We start from the raw sequence: 20,576 nt of genomic DNA, 5'->3' as shown, positions 1-20,576 counted from the left end.
GAGAACGAAATTCGCCTTTATATTTTACTGTTTGTATTATATGCTGTTAAAATTTACCTATGTACAATTATATGATAAATTTATGACGAGTTTAGTGTCTTTTAATAAGTCTATTACATTTAATATTAATTATTATAATTTTTCAGTCATCAATGCACCCATATATTTTAAACTTGTATAAATGGGTTATTATGTTAAATACATAAAGTTAAACAACTCTGAAACTATAATATAGATTGAATTTTAATTTCTATAAATGCCTACATGTACAACTATATAAACGTTTTCAGACAAATTTCTGATTGGCAGTTTTCGGTACAAAAGTCGGTTATATACTCTCTTTAAATAAAAATTGTGTAAAAAATCCTACCTATTTAACTAGGTAGTACCTAAGTAAAAAAATATAGCAGTCAAAATTTGAATAAATGCGTTATTAAATGGAAAGTGGGTGCAAACATAGTTGATGAATACGCACTGTACATATATATAGATATCGTCGAAATTTAGTTTCTAAAAATATTTTTACTATATTATAATATGTTAGGTATATAATATATAATATATATTATTATTATATTTGTTTCAATATAATAATATAATCTTCGTTTTTTCTAGCTATATATCTTTTCTCTCTCCTCTCCATATGTTTAATATTGAGTATTCTTGGTATGACAATAATAATGGATAATTACTGGTCTATGTTTAAACGGAGTATTATACATACATACAATATAATATTCTTTGTAGTCATGAACCATCACAATAAAACCACTTATTTTATAACCTTTAAGCTTGGTAGTACAAACTAATTATGTTTGTTAACCAAACATGTTGATTTGTAAACTAATATTGTAGTTTGTGTGTACAATACGAGTATATACATACCTACTTTAAATTATCATATTATTAGTCTTCTACGTATAAAAGAGCCCTTATATGCAACATTTGGTGGCGAAGCCAACCACTGACAACGCCAGTGACTGGATTTGTGTGTGAAACCATCCATATAATATTATATGTCTTCGTGTTTTTTCATCAGCTGCGCTGCTACGTGTGAAGGAGCTCTAACAATATGGATTATGGTTAATTACTTTAGAAATATTATTATAGATATTTTCATTTACTAAGCACAACTACGTGATCGAGAATTCAATGATAATTACTGTATGATAAAAACCCGATCACATTATTATAATACCTATGTAATTGCTGTTTATTATATTTATAGCCCCATAGGTATGATAGCTAATATTGAACGCAATTAATTGATAAAAATAAAACAAGTAGTTTATTATGATTGATATTATAAGTACTTTTATAATATCTGTTGAACCAAATGCATTATGAACTTATATAGTATACATAAGTAAGTTATTATATATATTATCTATCTGCATAGATTATAGAAACCTGGTTGATTATAGAATTAATATTGAATACGAATTTTATTATATTATATAATGTTACTATGTTTGACTAGCATTAATGTAGGAGTTAACCGGTGTCTAGCTATACTATAAAAACAATTTGCTCACGTTAAGGCTGTTGGGTCGGTGTCGTTGTAGGAACGGGGGGATTGAGGAAAGGATTCTCCTATAGTAGGTACATTATAATATAATATATTATAATAATAATATACCATAATATTTTAATACTTCTGAGATAGCCTTATGTAATTATCATGTTATGATTTTAGCATTTAACATTTTTTTTATTCGCGTTTCAGACTGTACCCCGCTCTATGGCGGGTTTGGCGGAGAGACTATCGGGAATGATGCCTACGCCCAGCGTACGGGGAAGAAAGGGCTGGTGCGGCTGCCTCAAGGTAAATATAATAATTATAATAATAATGTAGTAATCATATTTATTAAATATATTTATAGAGTATAGTTTAATGGTCACTGTATCAATTTCATATTATTTTTAGTAATTGCATTATTGTTCTAAACGATATTCACTCACTATGTACGCTGTTAAAGGTACTTATATTAAAATATGCGTTGTGTTACAACATGGCTATGGACGATAACATAATTTATTATCTTCATAATATAAGCTTATAAATAAATACTCTGTAATATTATGTAGGTATGTGTCGTATAAATAATATTAATATGTATATGTGATATATGTATACATGGCGCTAACTGCAACACCGTGACGATTCCGTGTTCCGAGTTTGTCATCAAGGGCGGATTATATTATCGTCGTAATTGTCTAAGTCTGTTTAAGCCGTTGAAAGGACAAACCGCAGTGTCGACTGAAACCGCAGTGAAAATGATTTTAATTGACATCACAGTAGGACGTCGTAATAATAATATAATAAACAAGACAAGTGTCACTAAAAAATTACTAAAAAAAAAATCAGTTTTATTGATGACTTCTGGTTTTTTGGTCGATACAAATTGTTTATTAGGATTCATATTATCACCAAAAGAAAAGTAATAATATCTGATTATTTGTTGAATCATTTTGAAACTCGAGGAAAATATAAGCAGAATGCCTTCTATATGATACTAGGTACTCGAGATACAATATGTTTACGAATTACGAATATGTATATAAGATAATATTATTATCATATACCTACACGATGATTGAACATTTTGATTCGATGAGTTTTAAACTTATTATTATTAATAATTTAAATATTATAAAACAAGCACCAAGCATATTATCAAGACCAGATGAACTGATGAGAAAACACATACGCGATATAAACCTAACTCCTAAGACCTAACAGTACGTTCTAAAAAAATCAATCAAATGGCTGCGTTCAAATAACTACACCGATAGTCTCCGCAACCTTGACTTATTACTTCATAAAAATATATTATACATTATAGGCATTGAAGTTAAATGGGAATATGTAATATAATAGTGACGTGCGAACTAATGCGTGTTTCGCTGTTAAATTAATAATAATATTATTATTTTTGACGTCTTCGGTCATTAATTATTTTTCCAGATTACCTCAAGCCTAAGCAGATATACACTGTTACGCAAGGGGGAGCACTTTAGTTTCATTAAATAACTTCTACAGTATAACAAGGAGTACCTACAGTTACGTTGTCGTCGTCGTTTATTCATACGCTTCATGTTTTCCACATATTATGCTCTGCTGCATTCTTGTTACTTGTGATAATAGGGAATCACAAATTGTATAATATATTATTATAGCAAAGGCATTCTTTGCGATAGCAGACGTAGTAGTTTTTTTTCCCCATAATATTACAAGGAAACATTTACTAGAATACTTTAAAAATCACAATTAATGCCTGAATATGCCAATAATTATCGATTAGGTATATGATTAGGCCTCTTGGAAAATGGCCAGGCGGCTGTCATTAAAAACGCATATAATTACATTTTTTAACAACTATTTATCACTATACTGCTATAACAACCATTAATCGGTTAAATTGTCACTCGCCAGACTCGAGTTAAAAAAATATCATTATTATACTCTGAGAATATTACTAACAGCGTTAGAAAGAAGTAGGTCAGTATTTCGGTGGTGGATGTTTGTACATCGTCCCTTCGGTCCTTGGACAGGATGGTGTAATTTTACTGTATTTGATTTGAATGCAATGATTGCATTCGATAAAAAACGATTCTAATCGGGCGAGGAAATCTTTTTTATTTAATTTTATTCGTTTCTATGGTGATAAACAAAGCGCTATAAGAAAAAGTTCAAAAGTCGCTCGAGTGTTTTGAAAGTTTTACCATGTCTAGGTAAGGCTAATATATAAGTAAACAACCCAAAATACTACAAAAAATATCGCTTGTAATTTTTCATTTGAAGTAATATTTCTGGTAGAAAACGTCGTCCGTAATTATTAAATATTATAAAATCATGAAATTGTACGTTTTTTCTTTTTTAACCACATTTATTTCGAGTACCGTAGTTTCGAAAATCGAAAAATGACCATTCCAAAGTACCAGTTCAAGAGCATTACTTTTCAGAAAAGATGCTACACTTGATACTTTTGAACAAGTTTAGAGGGAGAAAAAGTGTTGACAGAATAAAAAAGAAAAAGAAATAAACATAATTGTAAAACCAATACATTACTCGCTCCGCTCAGAATCTAAAATGTTGGAATTAATTAACTTGGATAAAAAACAAAAATGGATTAACACTAACTTATTGGTGATTAAGAATAAATTATAAATTTTAAGCCCGCTGCAGGAACATTAGACTTTAAAGTTTAAATAGTGTTATTACTAATATTACTATTAGTAATTATATAGCTCGTAACCAAAAAATATGTTCAGTTCTTTTTAAAATTAACAATTTTGTTGGTGTATATATAAATAAAGCTCTAAATGATGTTTTTATTTATTACTTTTATTCAATTGAGATTTATTTGAGCAGATTTAAATATATTCTAAGATATTCAGATTATTTTTTATATTTTGTGCATATTATAAATATAAAAGTGAAGTAATATTTTATTACATTTATTGCAATTCTATGATAATATAATATTGTATACTGATATCCAGTACAGTAGCCAAGGGTGAAGTTTGGGTGTTTATACCCTCTTCCATTGATATTTTTTCTTCCGATAAATGTATTTTTAAAATACGAAAAATATAAGACTTAATTCAATTTATGCTTCCTCCCATCCTGTTCCAAATTCTAGCTACACCACAGTATATATCTATATGATTAAATACCATAACATTCAATAAATTAGTTAATAGGTGTCTATACTTTGATTTCAACTATAATAACTTTTTTATAAATTAATTTATATTGCTAATTATTATTATGGATTATAATTTAAACTCACGTCTGTTAAGGTTAAATTTTATACTTTGTAGAAAATCAGTTAGGTTATAATAATATAATATTTATACAATTTATACGTTACTTATTTTGTAATATTTCAAACTAAAATTATTGTTTATTATTACTATTACGAAATTAGCATTAGCTATATTATTGCTAATTTATTTCAACAGTTATAGTTATAGTCGAATAAGCATATTTTAGAAAAGAGAAATTGCGTAACAGTGTAAGAAATAAATAGACAATAAATGTTTGTGTTAATCTAACATTATGCATTGAAATATAATTAAGAAGATAAGGAGATTAAATTAAAGCTTTGTACAGCTAAATAACGAGGCTGGTTGAATTAATGAGGAAAGCATGATGATGAGGGCTGTGTTTAGCATTGTATCTAATGACATCGTAAGGAAACGACTAACCAGACATTAAAGGAAGGAGGTACGTGAAATCACAAACATATAATCTACAGTGTGGCTTGCGCAGAGAGGAGAGTCGTTAAGACCAAGTTTACAGGAAAGATAAGGAAGAAGATTATGATTGGGATTAGATCTTAGGCAAGATAAGCTCAAAGTTATAACTAAGATTATAAGATTAATTAGACGGTTAAAAAATAATATCATCAACCACTTTATTTATTTTATATTATTTATTTCAGTTAATCAACGATAGTTGTTGAGAAATGGTTACTAAATAATCTACTATAATTATTACAATTATTTTGTTCAGAATAAAATTGACCATAGCACATGTTTTGGATTACCTGTGGCATAGAAATCTTTATTAATAACTAATAAGGTCCTTTCGAAGTCTTTTTTCAATTATCCATTGTTCGCAAACACAATAATTAAATTTCAGGAAGTCTCAATTTCGCCATTCGTGTATAATATATGAACATGTGACCCCCGGTCAAGCACACGCGATAAACATATTTAATAAGCCATATCGTATTGAATCCTCAATGGTTTTGTGTCTGACGACTGATGAATATGGTTAACCACTGTGCTGAAAGTGTGGAATTTTTAAATATTCACGTGCTGACCTAGCCCAAGTGCGTTTTCCTTGTTAAAAACAAATTTGCTGTAATTGGCAGCTCCGAGCTACAAACGTGCATAATCGTTTAGATTAATCGATGGAGCGGACCGTGTTTATAATATTATTATGCTTTCTCCGACATGACTCATTTATTATCATTCCGAGTTTATACAAGTTTATATACCTAGGGATATTGTCATTGGTAATTGGTTCTGTATACGTATGTAATAACCAATAAGTAATAACAATAATAATGTTATATACAAACAATTATAAAAATATTGAAATTATTATAGCATAATATATATGCAAGATTATTGAGAATAAAGTGTACAAAAATAACGCCACAATGTACAATTTCGTATTTCATAGTATTATTTTGTATTCTGTGATTGTCTATAATATTATATTTTTTATTTTGTCCACTTCAGTAATATAGGTATACCTATAGTGGCTAGTAGACGATGACGACAAAGATACCTCGTTAAATCTTGACAAGTGTTTTCGTCGTTTAGACCGCGACTTCTACGGATCGTATTACCGTCATCAATGGTTATTAGTTATTACTATTATTATTGAAATCGTATTTCTCTTCATGGTACAATGAGAAAAACATCGATCAAGTTCAGATTACGTAACTGGTAACTCGTCATGTTTCAAGATCGTTACTGACGATGAAAACTGTATAAAAGGATTACACATGAAAAATTAGAAAGTAGAAAGAATAGTACTCATCACAGACGTTTCGATTCTTAATTTTTTCAATACGTACATCTGTATAATAATGCGTTACGTGCGGTGCTTTAATTAAATTTGATAATATGATCTATCCGTATCCGTCTGACAGTAAGTGATGATCAAAGGATATTTCTTGTAAAACTTCTATAGATTTTTATCCAGAGGGCAGAGACGCACGTTTATTTTATAATGCTTTATAATTAGACTTTGATGCACTCGAAATGGTTTGATCGTCCCACCACAGAGTTTCCTATCCTTATATATTATTATAGTTTTATGTATTAGTGTATTATTATATTATTTTCAAAAAATAAGCAATTTTCTTTCCCAGCAATAAATTATCGATTTCGAGTTATAATTAAGTTGTATAATACTGTCTAATAATTTGTTGTTAATACGATAATACTTATGTTCGGGATAAATATTACAATAAAAAAATAAGAGATAATTCACTCTTAAGTAAACTCTTATAAGTTCAAGTCTTATCTGTTTTTAAATTATAGTATTATACCTACTACCTCAGAGCGACGTATTAGTTAAATATTGGTAAAGAGTATTAAGCGTGTATGTTAGGAAACGGGTATTAACAGTGGTGGTGTGAACTTTTTTTACCATGAAGCAATTATCTTAAATAAGTACTCTGATGCTTAACTTTTCACACATTTAAAAATCAGGTCGTATGTGTAAGTATAAATTATCAACTAGTCTATCCGTCTAAGTCCTGGAGACTAGTGTCATTGGGATACCCCCCCCACTTTTACAAGAGTTGGCTGTCTCATAAAATAGCTATTGACAGCGCCTGCACTGATAAGTAACCGTTTATTATATATATTTTTAAACATAACACTGCTGTAAGGTGTTCTTATTAAAACAGTTTAATATTCCTTGCATCTTTATAAAGAGAATAAAATATTTTTTGGTTGATAATATATATGCGTTTATAATATAATGTATTACAGGCGTGCATAAATGCTAAACAAATGTTATTGTTACATGTTTATGTACATAGTAACACATAGTAAACGAATGTAGTAGACACTGTAAACATATAATATAAACATTACACAATATAATATACCTAATTATGATTGTTTTACGTAATATTATACGCATTTTCCAGGACGACGAGCCACCAGAGATCACGTACATCGTGGTCGACTCGGGTACTCTAACGTTGCAAAAGATGACACCCACCCTGCCCATGCCCGAAAAGCCTGAATTGGACAGACTATTCGCCGAGTTGGTTGTAAGTATCGCGGATTTATAATTTACTAAAAGTATTTAGTATAGCCCCTGTAAATGCGCAATGTGCATAAATATTATATATTTTTTCACATAATATAAATAGTCTACGTTTATATCTGGACCTTATTCTCTGCCCTTGATCGATTGGTTTCATTCCTACCTATCACTTGTCCTTTAATTTATTTCGATGGTTATAAAAACATTCATTTTTGATAAGCCATTTATAGACGTACATATATTTAAAATACATTTTCGTTACCATGATTTGTATAGTCAATGTAACCTAACCTACAGTTAGTATCAAATTTTTCATATGATTATTTTTTTTTACCAAATTATTTCAATTAATTCCTAATTATAATGTTTCAGCCGTTTTAGGGTTTATTATAGGGTAGGTTAGGGGGGGGGGATATGCGATGCCTGTAGCTTATATCTGCATATCAGTGAATGTCTTATAAGTCCCTATCGCCCGTATGGGTGGTGTGTTTGGGTGAGCTTATATTTATTTCTCTATTGTTTTTTAAACGTATACCTGGGCTACATAGGTACTCTCTATATATATCATTATTTTCGAAGGCTTCTCATGGGCTTTTTATCATATTTTAATTTTAAAGCGAGTTATGAGTATTTTAAGTTACACAAACAATTTATAATACTCATAACTCGCTTTAAAATTAAAATATAATAATAGGTCTATGATGAGAAGCCCTCGATAATAATGTTACCTTTAATTTTTACAAGAAGTCAATTCACTCTAAATTTTAAAGTAACGGAGCTAAACGTGTTCTGCTGAGCGTAAAATTTGGTATGTTACGCACTTGTAAGACGGAGACAACGCGTGCGGGTGTTGTGTCCTCTTAAATCATTTAACTACCATACTAACATATTCTACCGTTTATGGGTAGATATTTGTTAGTGCATACAATTTTATATTCTTTTTCTAAATAATTGAAGTTTTCAAAAATAAAAAATGTCATAAGCATGACGTAGTTTCTTACCACAAAATAAATAAATGTTGTTACCTACGAACCTTTGTGAAAAAAGTGTATACTCAGAAATATTTATAGCTATATGCATCATTGCATCAATGATAATTCTAATATTCGCGGAAAATAACGCGTACCTATACTGCGAAACTGTTGAATACACTATAATCAATGATCGTTATTCGTTCTCAAAACGTTTTGGCTATCCATAAAAAATAACTCAACTTCTTAAATAAGTAGAGAAAATTGCAATAATTATGTTCATACTTATAATGAAATTAAGATCTGTAGAGTTTTTTGTGAAATAAAATAAATTGTCAGTTATCTGTATTTTTATCAATGCGTAAATCAACCACCACGTTTGCTTGACTTGTATAAAAAATGTGTCCACCTAGGAGTCTGCCTCTTTTTCCTATCACTAAATCGGCCACCATTAAGGTTTATTATTTTTAGGTAGGTATAAACTTATTAAGTATTATGTATATATTATCTTGTAAAAGTATCAGTAGGTTTTACTTCGCACTCGTCCCCATTGCCGCTGTCATATTTTTCTCTTTTTTTCGAACGACGTGCATGAAAAATCGTCTCCGATGTTACGCAATTATCATTTTTCACTTATATAACATGCACATGCACAGACATCATCGACTCATCGTGCGATCGCATTCGACTCGCGGTATTGTTGTGTACAGTGAGAAACTCTCAAGGGAACTACGAAAGGACTTTTGGGACTAGTTTTTATGACCTATAAAATATTGACTGACCACACACACACGATTTAACAACCGTCCTATTCGTGTTACGTAATGTTGTGTTATTATTTCTTATTGTTGGATGTGTCATGTATATATACATATATATATATATATATATATATATATATATATATATATATATATTATGTATGTATTTGTATATATATTGTATTGTTGAGTTTGTTGACCGGTCTTAATTTAATATTATAAATGCGTATATTATTATTACTATTTTTCATCTCAAAAACGTGACTAAAAATCAAATATATTTTCGACTGTGAATCAAATTTTTCATTATTGCCGACAAATAAAGATTTACGATTATTGTGCACTGTGGAGTGCATATTGTTGGTATGACCATTGCCTTTTATTTTCCCGTTGAAATTTTTTGAGTTTGTAAAACAACTTTGAGTGTGTTCCACATTGTTAACGCCTTAAGATATAAATAGTAAATATTATTTATATGGTACGATGAGTATGCCATTTTTCGATTTTATCTACGATATTTTGAGAAAATAAATTTCAACATTTCCATGTATATGAAAAACTACCAACAAAAAGCAACAAATACCTATCAAATAAATCTCTGTGCAAACATTGGTCTGTTTTTTATAAATTTAATACTTAGGTTTTCATCAGAATGTATTTTTTTTCAAATTTATTATTAGGTTCTTACTTTTGCTTTTTATAAGAAATGTAAATATTTTACTACAATATTATTGTTATAATTCCATTATTTATTTGTTTGGAGCAATCAATAATAATAAATATATTGACTCATATAATTAAAATATACTAAATAATTAATTAATAAATCTATGACGATATCTGTAAAAGCTATATTTTAATTTTTTTTTATTTATATTATAGGAAGAACTTGATTTAACTGCTACCAATAAAGCAGCTATGCTGGAACTTCCCGAAGAAAAGAAATGGCAAATTTATTGCAGCAAAAAAAAGATATTAGAGGTAAAATATATATTTAAAAGTTTGTTGATAAGATTTAATTTCCAATAATTAACATATTAAATAACTTAGGATCAAGAAAATACAACAGATCTTTCACAATCGCCTGAAAATTACATTGAACGTATACAATCGTTGAATGGGGATGAACAGGAAAACATCAAGTTATTTGATTCTCTAAAGACTGCTCTTCGTACTCAGCCTCATAGCTTTGTACTAAGATTTGTCCAAGCTGATGGATTAGTTACCCTTTTAGGAGTTTTGTCATCTATGAATTATGATACTCAACAAGGAACTATGCACACATCAATTATTGGATGTATAAAAGCCCTTATGAATAACTCTGTAAGTGTATTATATTTAAGTTTATTAAAATGAAAATTACTCAACTGAAAGAATTTCCATATGTTAAACATAATTAAATAACAATATAATTGTTGTTAATTAGTTTTCAATATTTTTGCTTCAATAGATTGATTTTCTTATTGAAAATCCATACTAACTTGTAACTTGTAAGTTATAAGTTATAAAATATTATTATATGAACCAAATTATTCAGCTAATTATCATTTATCATAATTTCATGTAGGTATTTATATAATCATATAAAGTTGTAATAAATAGCAAGATAAAAATAATAAATGGGGGAGGGGGGGAGGTTGTTGTGGCCAGGTGGATTAAGGCGTCAGTTGCTACGCACACCATTGTCGGTTCGAATCCTGGTCATGAGTGGCATAACCTTCCAGGCAGTTCTTGCTATCTGGAAAGAGAGGCTGCCGCCCCCCACCTGGGCATGGCAGAAACCTAAGGGTGCCCATTCAAAATTAATTTATAATTCAGAAGATTGTAGTTACTCATTATGTAAAAAAATAAATATCAACATAAATACACATTATTAAATAAATGTATTTTATTATTTTAGACTGGAAGATCTCACGTGCTAGCACATCCATCCGCTATAAGTACCATTGCTCGGAGTTTACTTACTGAAAATCCTCGTACCAAAGTTGCTGTATTAGAAATTCTTGGTGCTTCTTGCTTAGTTCCAGGAGGCCATAAGAAAGTTCTTGATGCTATGACAGACTATAAGGAATTTGCTCATGAACGTGCCAGATTCCAAGGCATTATTAATGATTTGGACAGAAACACTGGCATATATAGAGATGATTTGACAGTTAAAACAGCTATTATGTCATTTGTAAATGCTGTTTTAAGTTATGGACCAGGACAAGAAAGTTTAGAATTCCGGTTGCATTTGAGATATGAATTTCTACAATTAGGGCTCAAGAATATTATTAATAAGTTAAGAGAACATGAGAATCAGACATTAGATAGACATATGGATTTCTTTGATATGGTCCGTAATGAAGATGAAAATGAATTAGCAAGAAAATTTGAACAGGTATAATATATCATGTGAACTTAAAAATATGTTTTATGTATGTCTTATTTTCTTATTTGTATTATAATTACAGGAGCAAGTTGATACTCAAAGCGCTACTTCTATGTTCGACTTATTACGCAGAAAATTAAGCCATTCTCCTGCATATCCTCACTTTTTATCACTTTTTCAGCATTTTTTATTGCTGCCCCGTAAGTCATCGAAAAATATACATAGGTATCTGATATGTCAAAAATAATATAATATTATTGTTATTAATATTATAGTTGAGTATGGAAGCCTTCCACAGCACTGGCTTTTGTTTGACCGAATTGTACAACAGATAACTCTTCAAACCGATGCTGGTGCTGATAATGATGTATCACCAATTAATATTAATGTCAAAGATATTATTCAACTGTAAGTAATCTAGTCCAAAAAGTTTTTATTTTTTATTTATACATTATGGTTTCGTTATAGTTTGGCTAAAGAAGAAGAACTTGTTGCTGCAAAAAATAAAGCTGAAGAACTCGAAAAAGAAAATATCAGTATTTCTGCTTCACTTGCTAAAAAAGAACAAGAACTAGATTTAAGAAATCAAGAAAAAGTAAATATAGATTGTGTTTGACAAATATTTTTAGAAGGTCAATATAATCACAATTGAAATGAAAAAATACATATATTAAGAGGATGTCAACGCACTATTTATTTTCTCTCTCTGACCCATGCTCAACATAGACACAACATATTTATACAGAATCATTTTTTTCTATTTTTTAAAGTAATTTTAGAGTAAAATTACCTATTGAAAAAAAAGATAGAAAATAGCATTTTTGAGGGAATGAAATATAGATTTTTCTAAATTTTGTTTCAAAATAATTTAAATTTTGTTTATATTGAAAGTCGAATACTAAATCAATTAACAATAAAATATAATATTGATGTTATTTCCTCAAAAATATTATTTTCTATCTTTTTTGTAATGCCTGATTTTACTCTAAGATTACTTAAAAACATAGAAAAAACGATTCTGCGTTAATGCGTTTTGCCTATGTTGTATATGGGTTAAAGAGAGAAAACAAATAGTCCACTGACATTCTCTTAAGACAAATACATATTACTATATTATGGTCTCACAAAATATTTTACTTTTTAAGGTTATACTAACGAAAACTATGATAATTTTTAAGTGTTAATAAATGAAAATAACTCAATTTAGTTATTAGGTTAGTTTCATAATATTCATGAATTTTGTATCAATTTTAGGAAGATATGGAAGCCAGTATTTCAAGAATTAAAGAACGTTTGGAAAAAGAAATATCTATTCACTTGGAAACAAAACAAAAGATATCTGAACTCGAAGATACAACAAGTGAATTACAGCATAGAATTACTTACGAGCAAGCGGAGAGGAGAAAGCTAGAAGCAATGCTTACTAATGGAAGTTTACCAGATGATGCTAAAGTCAATTTTAGCGTGCCTCCTATGTCTTCTATTCCACCTCCACCACCACCACAACCAATAACTAAAAGTTGTGGTCCCATTCCACCCCCAGCACCACCACTACAAATCCCTCAATCAAATCTTCCACCGCCACCTGGTTGTCTTCCTCAATTAGTTGGCAGACAAAGGTCTGTTGAAATTCCAAAACCATCTGCTCCGCTGAAATCCTTCAACTGGGCTAAATTACCAGAAACTAAAGTGGCTGGCACTATATGGGCTGATATTGACGAAGGAAAAATGTATTCATCTATTGATCTTGAAGCAGTTGATAAACTATTCTGTGCATACCAGAATCAAAAGCCAACAAATGGCACAACAACAGCTATTGTGAGTAAATTGCTTGATAATAAAAAAAAAAGTTATAATATTGATAAACTATCTTCTTTTTACAGAATGAAGGATCGTCTGAAGATCTAAGACAAACTGGTAAAAATAAATCCAAAGTCTTATCTGTTATTGATGGCCGTAGAGCTCAAAATTGTACTATATTGTTGTCCAAATTGAAAATGTCTGATGAAGAAATCGCCAGAGTTATATTGGATATGGATACTAAAGATGTTTTACCATTAGACATGGTTGAACAACTGTTAAAATTCACTCCAGGCCCAGATGAAGCAGCTTTATTAGAAGAACATAGTTTTGATTTGGACAGTCTAGCCAGAGCTGACAGATTTTTATACGAGATTTCCAAGTTCGTAGTAAAAATATATATTTGTGACTTGTAACTATTCTTTATTCGTATTTCATGTTTAAAGCACCCATTTTGTGTTTCTAACACAAGTACATATTGATTTAATGATAAGCTACTAAAAAAGTCAATTAGGTAACTACTTCAATGCATTTTAAACTTGTTTATCACTACACAAAGTAAAATAGTTATAAACCTTCTCAATAATACTTAATTATATAATATTTAGTATATAGAAGTAAATATTTTTTACTATTTTCATTAGTTAATTATTATCTGGTTGTAAGTGAAAAAAATTTTTCTAGTGAAAAAAAAGCATGCATATTGGTTGATTACTTTGTCCATGATAATAATTTAATTTTGTAAATAGTTATTATTTCCAAATTCTGCTTTTGAAGTATAATTTTTATTTTTAAAGTTAAAAATAAGTGATTTAATGATAAATTAAAGTATTTCATATTTCGCATAGTTTTCAATAGTTTCCTACGTTTGAATGATTACTGAACTTTAGACTTTAGAGTGACAAGAAAAAATTTAAACTTCATCTTATCTATATTTCAAAAATACATAGTATCATAATTTAAATTAATAAATACAAATATTTTGATTATTTCATTTTTCAATTTTCAATTCAAATTTTTCCCTGTTTTCCATTATATTTAAGGTATTAAAAATTTATATATATACAAATAATGATTTATTTTTCACTATAAATCACAGTTATATATTAGATCAACTGTTTCCCAACTTTTATAACCACAGCACTTTTAGGGGAAAAGTTTCGTGTTTCGTTCAACTCCAATGTCTGTAAAACAAATATTTTATATCAATATTTTACTAATTATTATTATTTAGGTGAACTATTTTTCCAAAGTATAATATAAAATAATTTTCTTAATATAAACATAAATTTGGTGAAAAGCTTGAGATTATCTCACACACCTTGGAAATCACTGTTACTAGATAATTGTGCTCTAAATTCACAACATTTCTTACACTTAAGACTCAATAACTTGTTTTTATGCAATCTATTAGAAATTAAATATAATATTACTAAAATGTTAACTATTTTTTTTTAGAATTGCACATTATGACCAACGTCTTCGTAGTCTAGTATACAAGAAGAAATTTATTACCTGGACCGGAGAAGTTGAAGGTAGAACCAAAATTGTGATGGAAGCTTCACGTGAAGTAGCTCGTTCTAGAAGATTAAGAAAGTTATTGGAAATTGTATTAGCTCTTGGAAACTACATGAATAAAGGAGCCAGGGGCAATGCTTGGGGTTTCCGTTTATCATCTTTAAACAGACTTACTGACACTAAGTCAAGTTCTGTTAGAGGCATAACATTATTACATTACATTGTTGATATGGCCGATAAGAAGGTAGTGTATTTAAGTTTATAAATATAATATATATGATATAATATTATATATTGCCATAATATGGGTATTTTTTTGTACATATCAGCGCAATGATCATAAATAATGTGTTATTAATTAATTTTTTTATTTGAATAGTTCAAGGACATTTTATTATTGGAAGAAGACTTACCTCATGTAAGAGGAGCTTCAAAAGTAAGTTTGGCTGAACTTGAAAAAGACATGTCACAGTTAAGAAACAACCTGAAAGAAGTTGAACGAGAAATTGAGTTCCAAAGAGTACAACCTGCTGTACCGGGTGATATGTTCCTACCAGTAATGAAAGAATTCTTAACTACTGCTACCTGCCGATTTTCCGAGTTAGAAGACTTATTCCAAGATATGAAAACTAGAGTAAGTTCTTATTTAACTTTATAACAATATCACTTTTTAGGTACCTAAATGTTGTAAAAAAAATGTTTATTTTATAGTTTGATAGAGCAGTCAGATTATTTGGAGAAGATAATTCTACAATCCAACCTGATGATTTCTTTGCCATTTTTGATTCTTTCTTGACAGCTCTTTATGAAGCACGTCAAGATAACTCCAGTGTTAAAAAGAGACGCGAAGAAGAAGAAAAAAGGATAAGACAAGAAGTGGAGGTTTGTGTTGTAATGTTAAAGATCAAGGAGTAAACATAAATATTATATTAAAATATATGTTAAATTAATTTTTTTTTATAATTATAGTTAAAGAAATTAACTCTTGATCGTAAAAACTGTAAAGATAGTGCCAGTGTTTTGTCAAATGGATCTGGAAGTCGTCAAGTTTCTATCAATGGCACATCTGGTGACAAAGCAGAATTTGATGATCTAATTTCGGCCTTAAGAACAGGTGATGTTTTTGGGGAAGATAGTATGGCAAAAATGAAACGTAGTAGAAAATCCAGGCATTCGCCTCCAGCCAGGGAACATAGCAGGGACAGAGTATTAAATGTTACTCGAAAAAAATAAAAAAATAATGTTTTTATGTGTATTTATTGTTTATTTAATTATATTAAAAATGACTTATTAGTAGTTCTTGCATTTTATTCTACTTTCTGTGATATACATTATGTCGTGTTCAAAATTGTGTATTGACTACAAGTCCAACCTAATTGGCTTGCAAATGCTCTCCTTCATTTTCTTGTATAATTTTATTCTTTTAAATTATGTTTATTTTTATTTTTTTAACTAAATTATTTAGCTGTAAATTGTAAATAATTATAATGGTAACACCATATATTAGAACGAACAAAATATGTATAACATTTTTAGATAGATTATAGATTTTTTTGTAGCATACATTTAAATTACATTTGATTATTAAATTATTTCAACAATAAACAATTATTTTTCATTGAAACCTAAATTTGGAAGTTGGAGTTTTTATACTTTGAAAATAAAATAATAATTATGAAACAAAATATTTGTTTAATTTTTATCTGATTGTTACTAATTTTAATTACTGTAATTGTACATAATATGCAATAATTGTTTATATATTTGTTGAAGAATTGTACTATGAAACTTGTATAAATAATTAAATAAGTATTATTTTAAATATAACATTTTTTTATTGAAACTAGATATGTTAACGTGTTTTTTAACGTATTATCAATTTTATTGTTTATTTAAATTTAATATCTTCAATGTTTTTATAAAATATAATAAGTTATTATTACTGTGTGAAGTTGTGTTGTAAATTATGTAATTTAAAATTATCCTAAAAATGCAATATTAAAATATTATCCAAATTCATGGCTGAGTATGAACAGTAGCACAGTATACTGCATACCTACTTAGTAGTTTATCTCAACAATTTTAATTATTTCTATTAAATTTAAATTTATCTCGTTTATGTATTTCTTACAAATAAATTCTATAGTTATTAACTTATAATAATTATAATAATTTTAATTTGTGACAGTGAAAATACAATTTCATAATTCTAACCAGAAAATATTATTACTTTCCTGATAAAATACTGTCAGTTGAATTATAACAAAAACGTACAATCTACCTACTAAAAATAATTATCAATTGATAAATTATTCCAAAAATTAGTTGAATTATGTATAAAAATATGTTTCAACCAACATATTCCATATACAGCCATTTATTTATCTGAATGATTTTTTTTATACATAAACTAATTACCTATATTTTATAGAAACATAAATTTCTATTTTTATTTGGTGCTATTAAGTTTTATTATTATAATTTACTATTTATTTGGAAAAAAATATTACTTTTTCATTACCTACAATTATTTTACAGTTTTAACTTTTATTTAATAAGTACTCATGTACTCTCAAGGTTAAGCCCAAGATACTAGCTACTAAGAAATGTGCCTATATATTTATTAATATAATATATCTTAATTCTTAATATATCTCACGCCAAAGTGCCTTCATTGGTTGGTTCTTCCCTCAAGACACTCAAGCTAAAACATATAATAATTTTAGAAAAATTACATCATTTATGCTTATTGTACTTTTTTTTTATGTACAGATTATATAAAATCTAAATTAAAAAAAAAATCTTAATATAATTACAATACATTTTGTCATATAATAATTATTTAAGGGATGCACAATTACACACTTTAAAAAATTGTCATTAAACTATCATTTAATCAGAAGTATGAATAGATATTAACAAACAAAGAATGTTAAAAACCTGTAATATGACTGAAAAATAAGTATATCCAAAAATATATAACTTAAAAAATGTTATCAATTTAATTTATTATTTTTAAATTGTAGGCATTCTAAAAAATATCAAAAATTTCGGAATTAAAAAATATACGATGTATCCGAATTGGTTCCCGAGTTGTTCCGAATTGGTTCCCAGAAGAATGCATCTTCAATTTTTCTTCTCGTTTAATACAGACTTAGTACTGTTTACAAACTATGCAGGTATGGTTAAAAATTGTGGTTTTTGTAAAAAAAAAAAATAATAATAAGTAATATAATAATAAATAATAATACATTTTTCAATTCGTCAATTTTTCTTTATGGTAAAAATAAATAAATAATATAATAATAATACAGTTTTTCAATTCATTAATTTTTCTTTTTTTATAAGTATAATAGTTAGGTATGTATTAATGTATTATCGAGGTAAAAATTTGCAACAAACAATTTTCATAAATTTTAATTTAGTAATTTCATTAGTTTTGTATTTGTCCATTTCTATTTATATGAATAAATTTAGGTAGGTACTTCATAGATCATAAAAATATATTAGTATGGACAATGTTAGTATCGGCGTATAAAACCAGCCAAAAGCATATTTTGTTGAAAACTTTTCGTTTTTTCAAAATTTTCACATCGTATTGAAATTCCTGTAGAAATATTGGACATCACCTATATAAGATTATAAGTGGTCTAAACTGAACATGGAAAATTGTATTTGGTTTAAAAATCACCTATCTGACTGTGTTTTTTGATATTTTCGAAAATTTTTAAAATGTGCCTTCGGCTGGTTTTGAAATTATAGTATTATAATGCTTCATCTAAAAAATAAAAAAAAATAAGAATTTAAATAAATGCCTAATAAATGTAAACATAAAAATAGGGTGAGAATTATGCTTAAAATATCATACTGTATAATATTATATTTCGCTTTCATTGACGTGATAACATTTGTAAAACTCGTTTAAGATGAGGTGATACCCGCATGTGTTGTCTTCGTCTTACAAGTGCGTATCATGGAACATTTTAAGCTTAGCAGATCACATAAAAAATTAGAGTGAATTGATCTCTTAAAAAATTTAAAAGTAAGAATATTATTTAAACAACCTCATAGGCTTTTTACTATATTTTAATTTTGAAACGAATTATAAATATTTTAAGATGTGCAAAAAATTTACAATTTAAAATACTTATAATTTGCTTCAAAATTAAAATATAATGAAAAGCTCATGAGGTTGTTTAAATAATAATCTTACCTTTAAATTTTATTTTAGGTTAATTCACTCTAATTATTTTTAAACTAACAGAGCCAAACGTGATCTGCTGAGCGTAAACTTTGCAATGTTAGGTACTTGTTAGATGGAGTCATGGAGACAACAGATGCGGGTATCACGTCCTCTTAAGATGTAGGTACCTACCTATTCGTTTACTGCAGTTTACCGAAATGCTGCGATTCATTTAACGTTATACTTAAACACTTACATTAATTCAGGAAACACCAACGTTTTTAAGAATACTCTTTTTTACATAGCCACAGGTACCTGATATACAGTTTTTAATAAATTTCTGGAAAAAATCATACATTTTATTGTTAACATATTCTAAGCTTTTCACTCTTAAATGACAAACATTTTTTGTATTTATTGTTTTTACAATGTTTTTTTTTTTTATATTATTTGTATATGGAAATTAGTGGAACAAATGCTTTGATTTTCAACTACGAGTAGGGTATTTGATTGAAAATTGGATTTTGTTTATATCTTTGAGAAGTAAAAATTTGAAATGTACGTAAGTAGGGGAGCATGGGGCTATATGATACACTTTTGATTTTTTCATATTTTACACAAAACTGGTGTAGCAAATCAATTTCTTATTTTTAAATACCATTAGATACTCATGTAATGATTGATATGATTACAATAACCAGTGAAAAAAATATATATTTGTAAGTAAAAAATGCATTTAAAAAAAAATAATAATTTGTATCACATTACCCCAGGATGGGGCAATGTGTTACAACTGCTGAGGTTAAATGATACAAGTTACTCAATAAACATTTTTATATAATGATGAACCTTACTAGACTTGTCCAAACAGTAATTATATTAGTTACTAAGTAAGCCCATATTGAAAATGAATATTTAGCTAAAATGTACAATGTATACACAATGTTATGCAAATATTTAACAGGAAAATAGTTCCAAAAATTAAAATAACAATCACACTGAAGTTTTTATTTTTGATACTATGTTTGGTGAACACAATTTTTTAACTTGATTGATAATTAATTAATAATTTTAAAATTTAATTATTGGTTAGGTACTTTAAACTTATTCAAAAAGTCAAGTAGGTACTCACAGTTAATACAATATATTTAACGAGAGCAAGTAT

The 20,576-nt window shown here is 28.0% G+C and overlaps 1 protein-coding gene across 3 annotated transcripts in view; it reads left to right on the top strand.

Moving 5' to 3' along the window:
• The window catches only part of DAAM (disheveled-associated activator of morphogenesis-like protein), a 55,523-nt gene extending 38,344 nt beyond the window's left edge, over positions 1-17,179 (top strand). For all 3 annotated transcript variants that reach the window (XM_089222812.1, XM_089222813.1, XM_089222811.1), the window contains 14 exons: positions 1,727-1,825; positions 7,686-7,811; positions 10,422-10,520; positions 10,590-10,862; positions 11,440-11,919; positions 11,993-12,110; positions 12,186-12,318; positions 12,379-12,505; positions 13,165-13,728; positions 13,794-14,092; positions 15,169-15,472; positions 15,608-15,862; positions 15,940-16,110; positions 16,198-17,179. In XM_089222812.1, the coding sequence (XP_089078938.1) occupies positions 1,727-1,825; positions 7,686-7,811; positions 10,422-10,520; positions 10,590-10,862; positions 11,440-11,919; positions 11,993-12,110; positions 12,186-12,318; positions 12,379-12,505; positions 13,165-13,728; positions 13,794-14,092; positions 15,169-15,472; positions 15,608-15,862; positions 15,940-16,110; positions 16,198-16,461 (3,312 nt within the window). In that variant the 3' untranslated portion in view covers positions 16,462-17,179. The remainder of the gene's footprint in view (positions 1-1,726; positions 1,826-7,685; positions 7,812-10,421; positions 10,521-10,589; positions 10,863-11,439; positions 11,920-11,992; positions 12,111-12,185; positions 12,319-12,378; positions 12,506-13,164; positions 13,729-13,793; positions 14,093-15,168; positions 15,473-15,607; positions 15,863-15,939; positions 16,111-16,197) is intronic.
• Positions 17,180-20,576: the final 3,397 nt, after the last annotated feature.

This window comes from Diuraphis noxia, unplaced genomic scaffold (assembly GCF_037042655.1).
Source record: "Diuraphis noxia isolate RWA-SAM2 unplaced genomic scaffold, SU_Dnox_SAM2 contig0003, whole genome shotgun sequence".
NCBI lineage: Eukaryota > Metazoa > Arthropoda > Insecta > Hemiptera > Aphididae > Diuraphis > Diuraphis noxia.
This window is presented reverse-complemented; position numbering and strand designations above follow the sequence as displayed.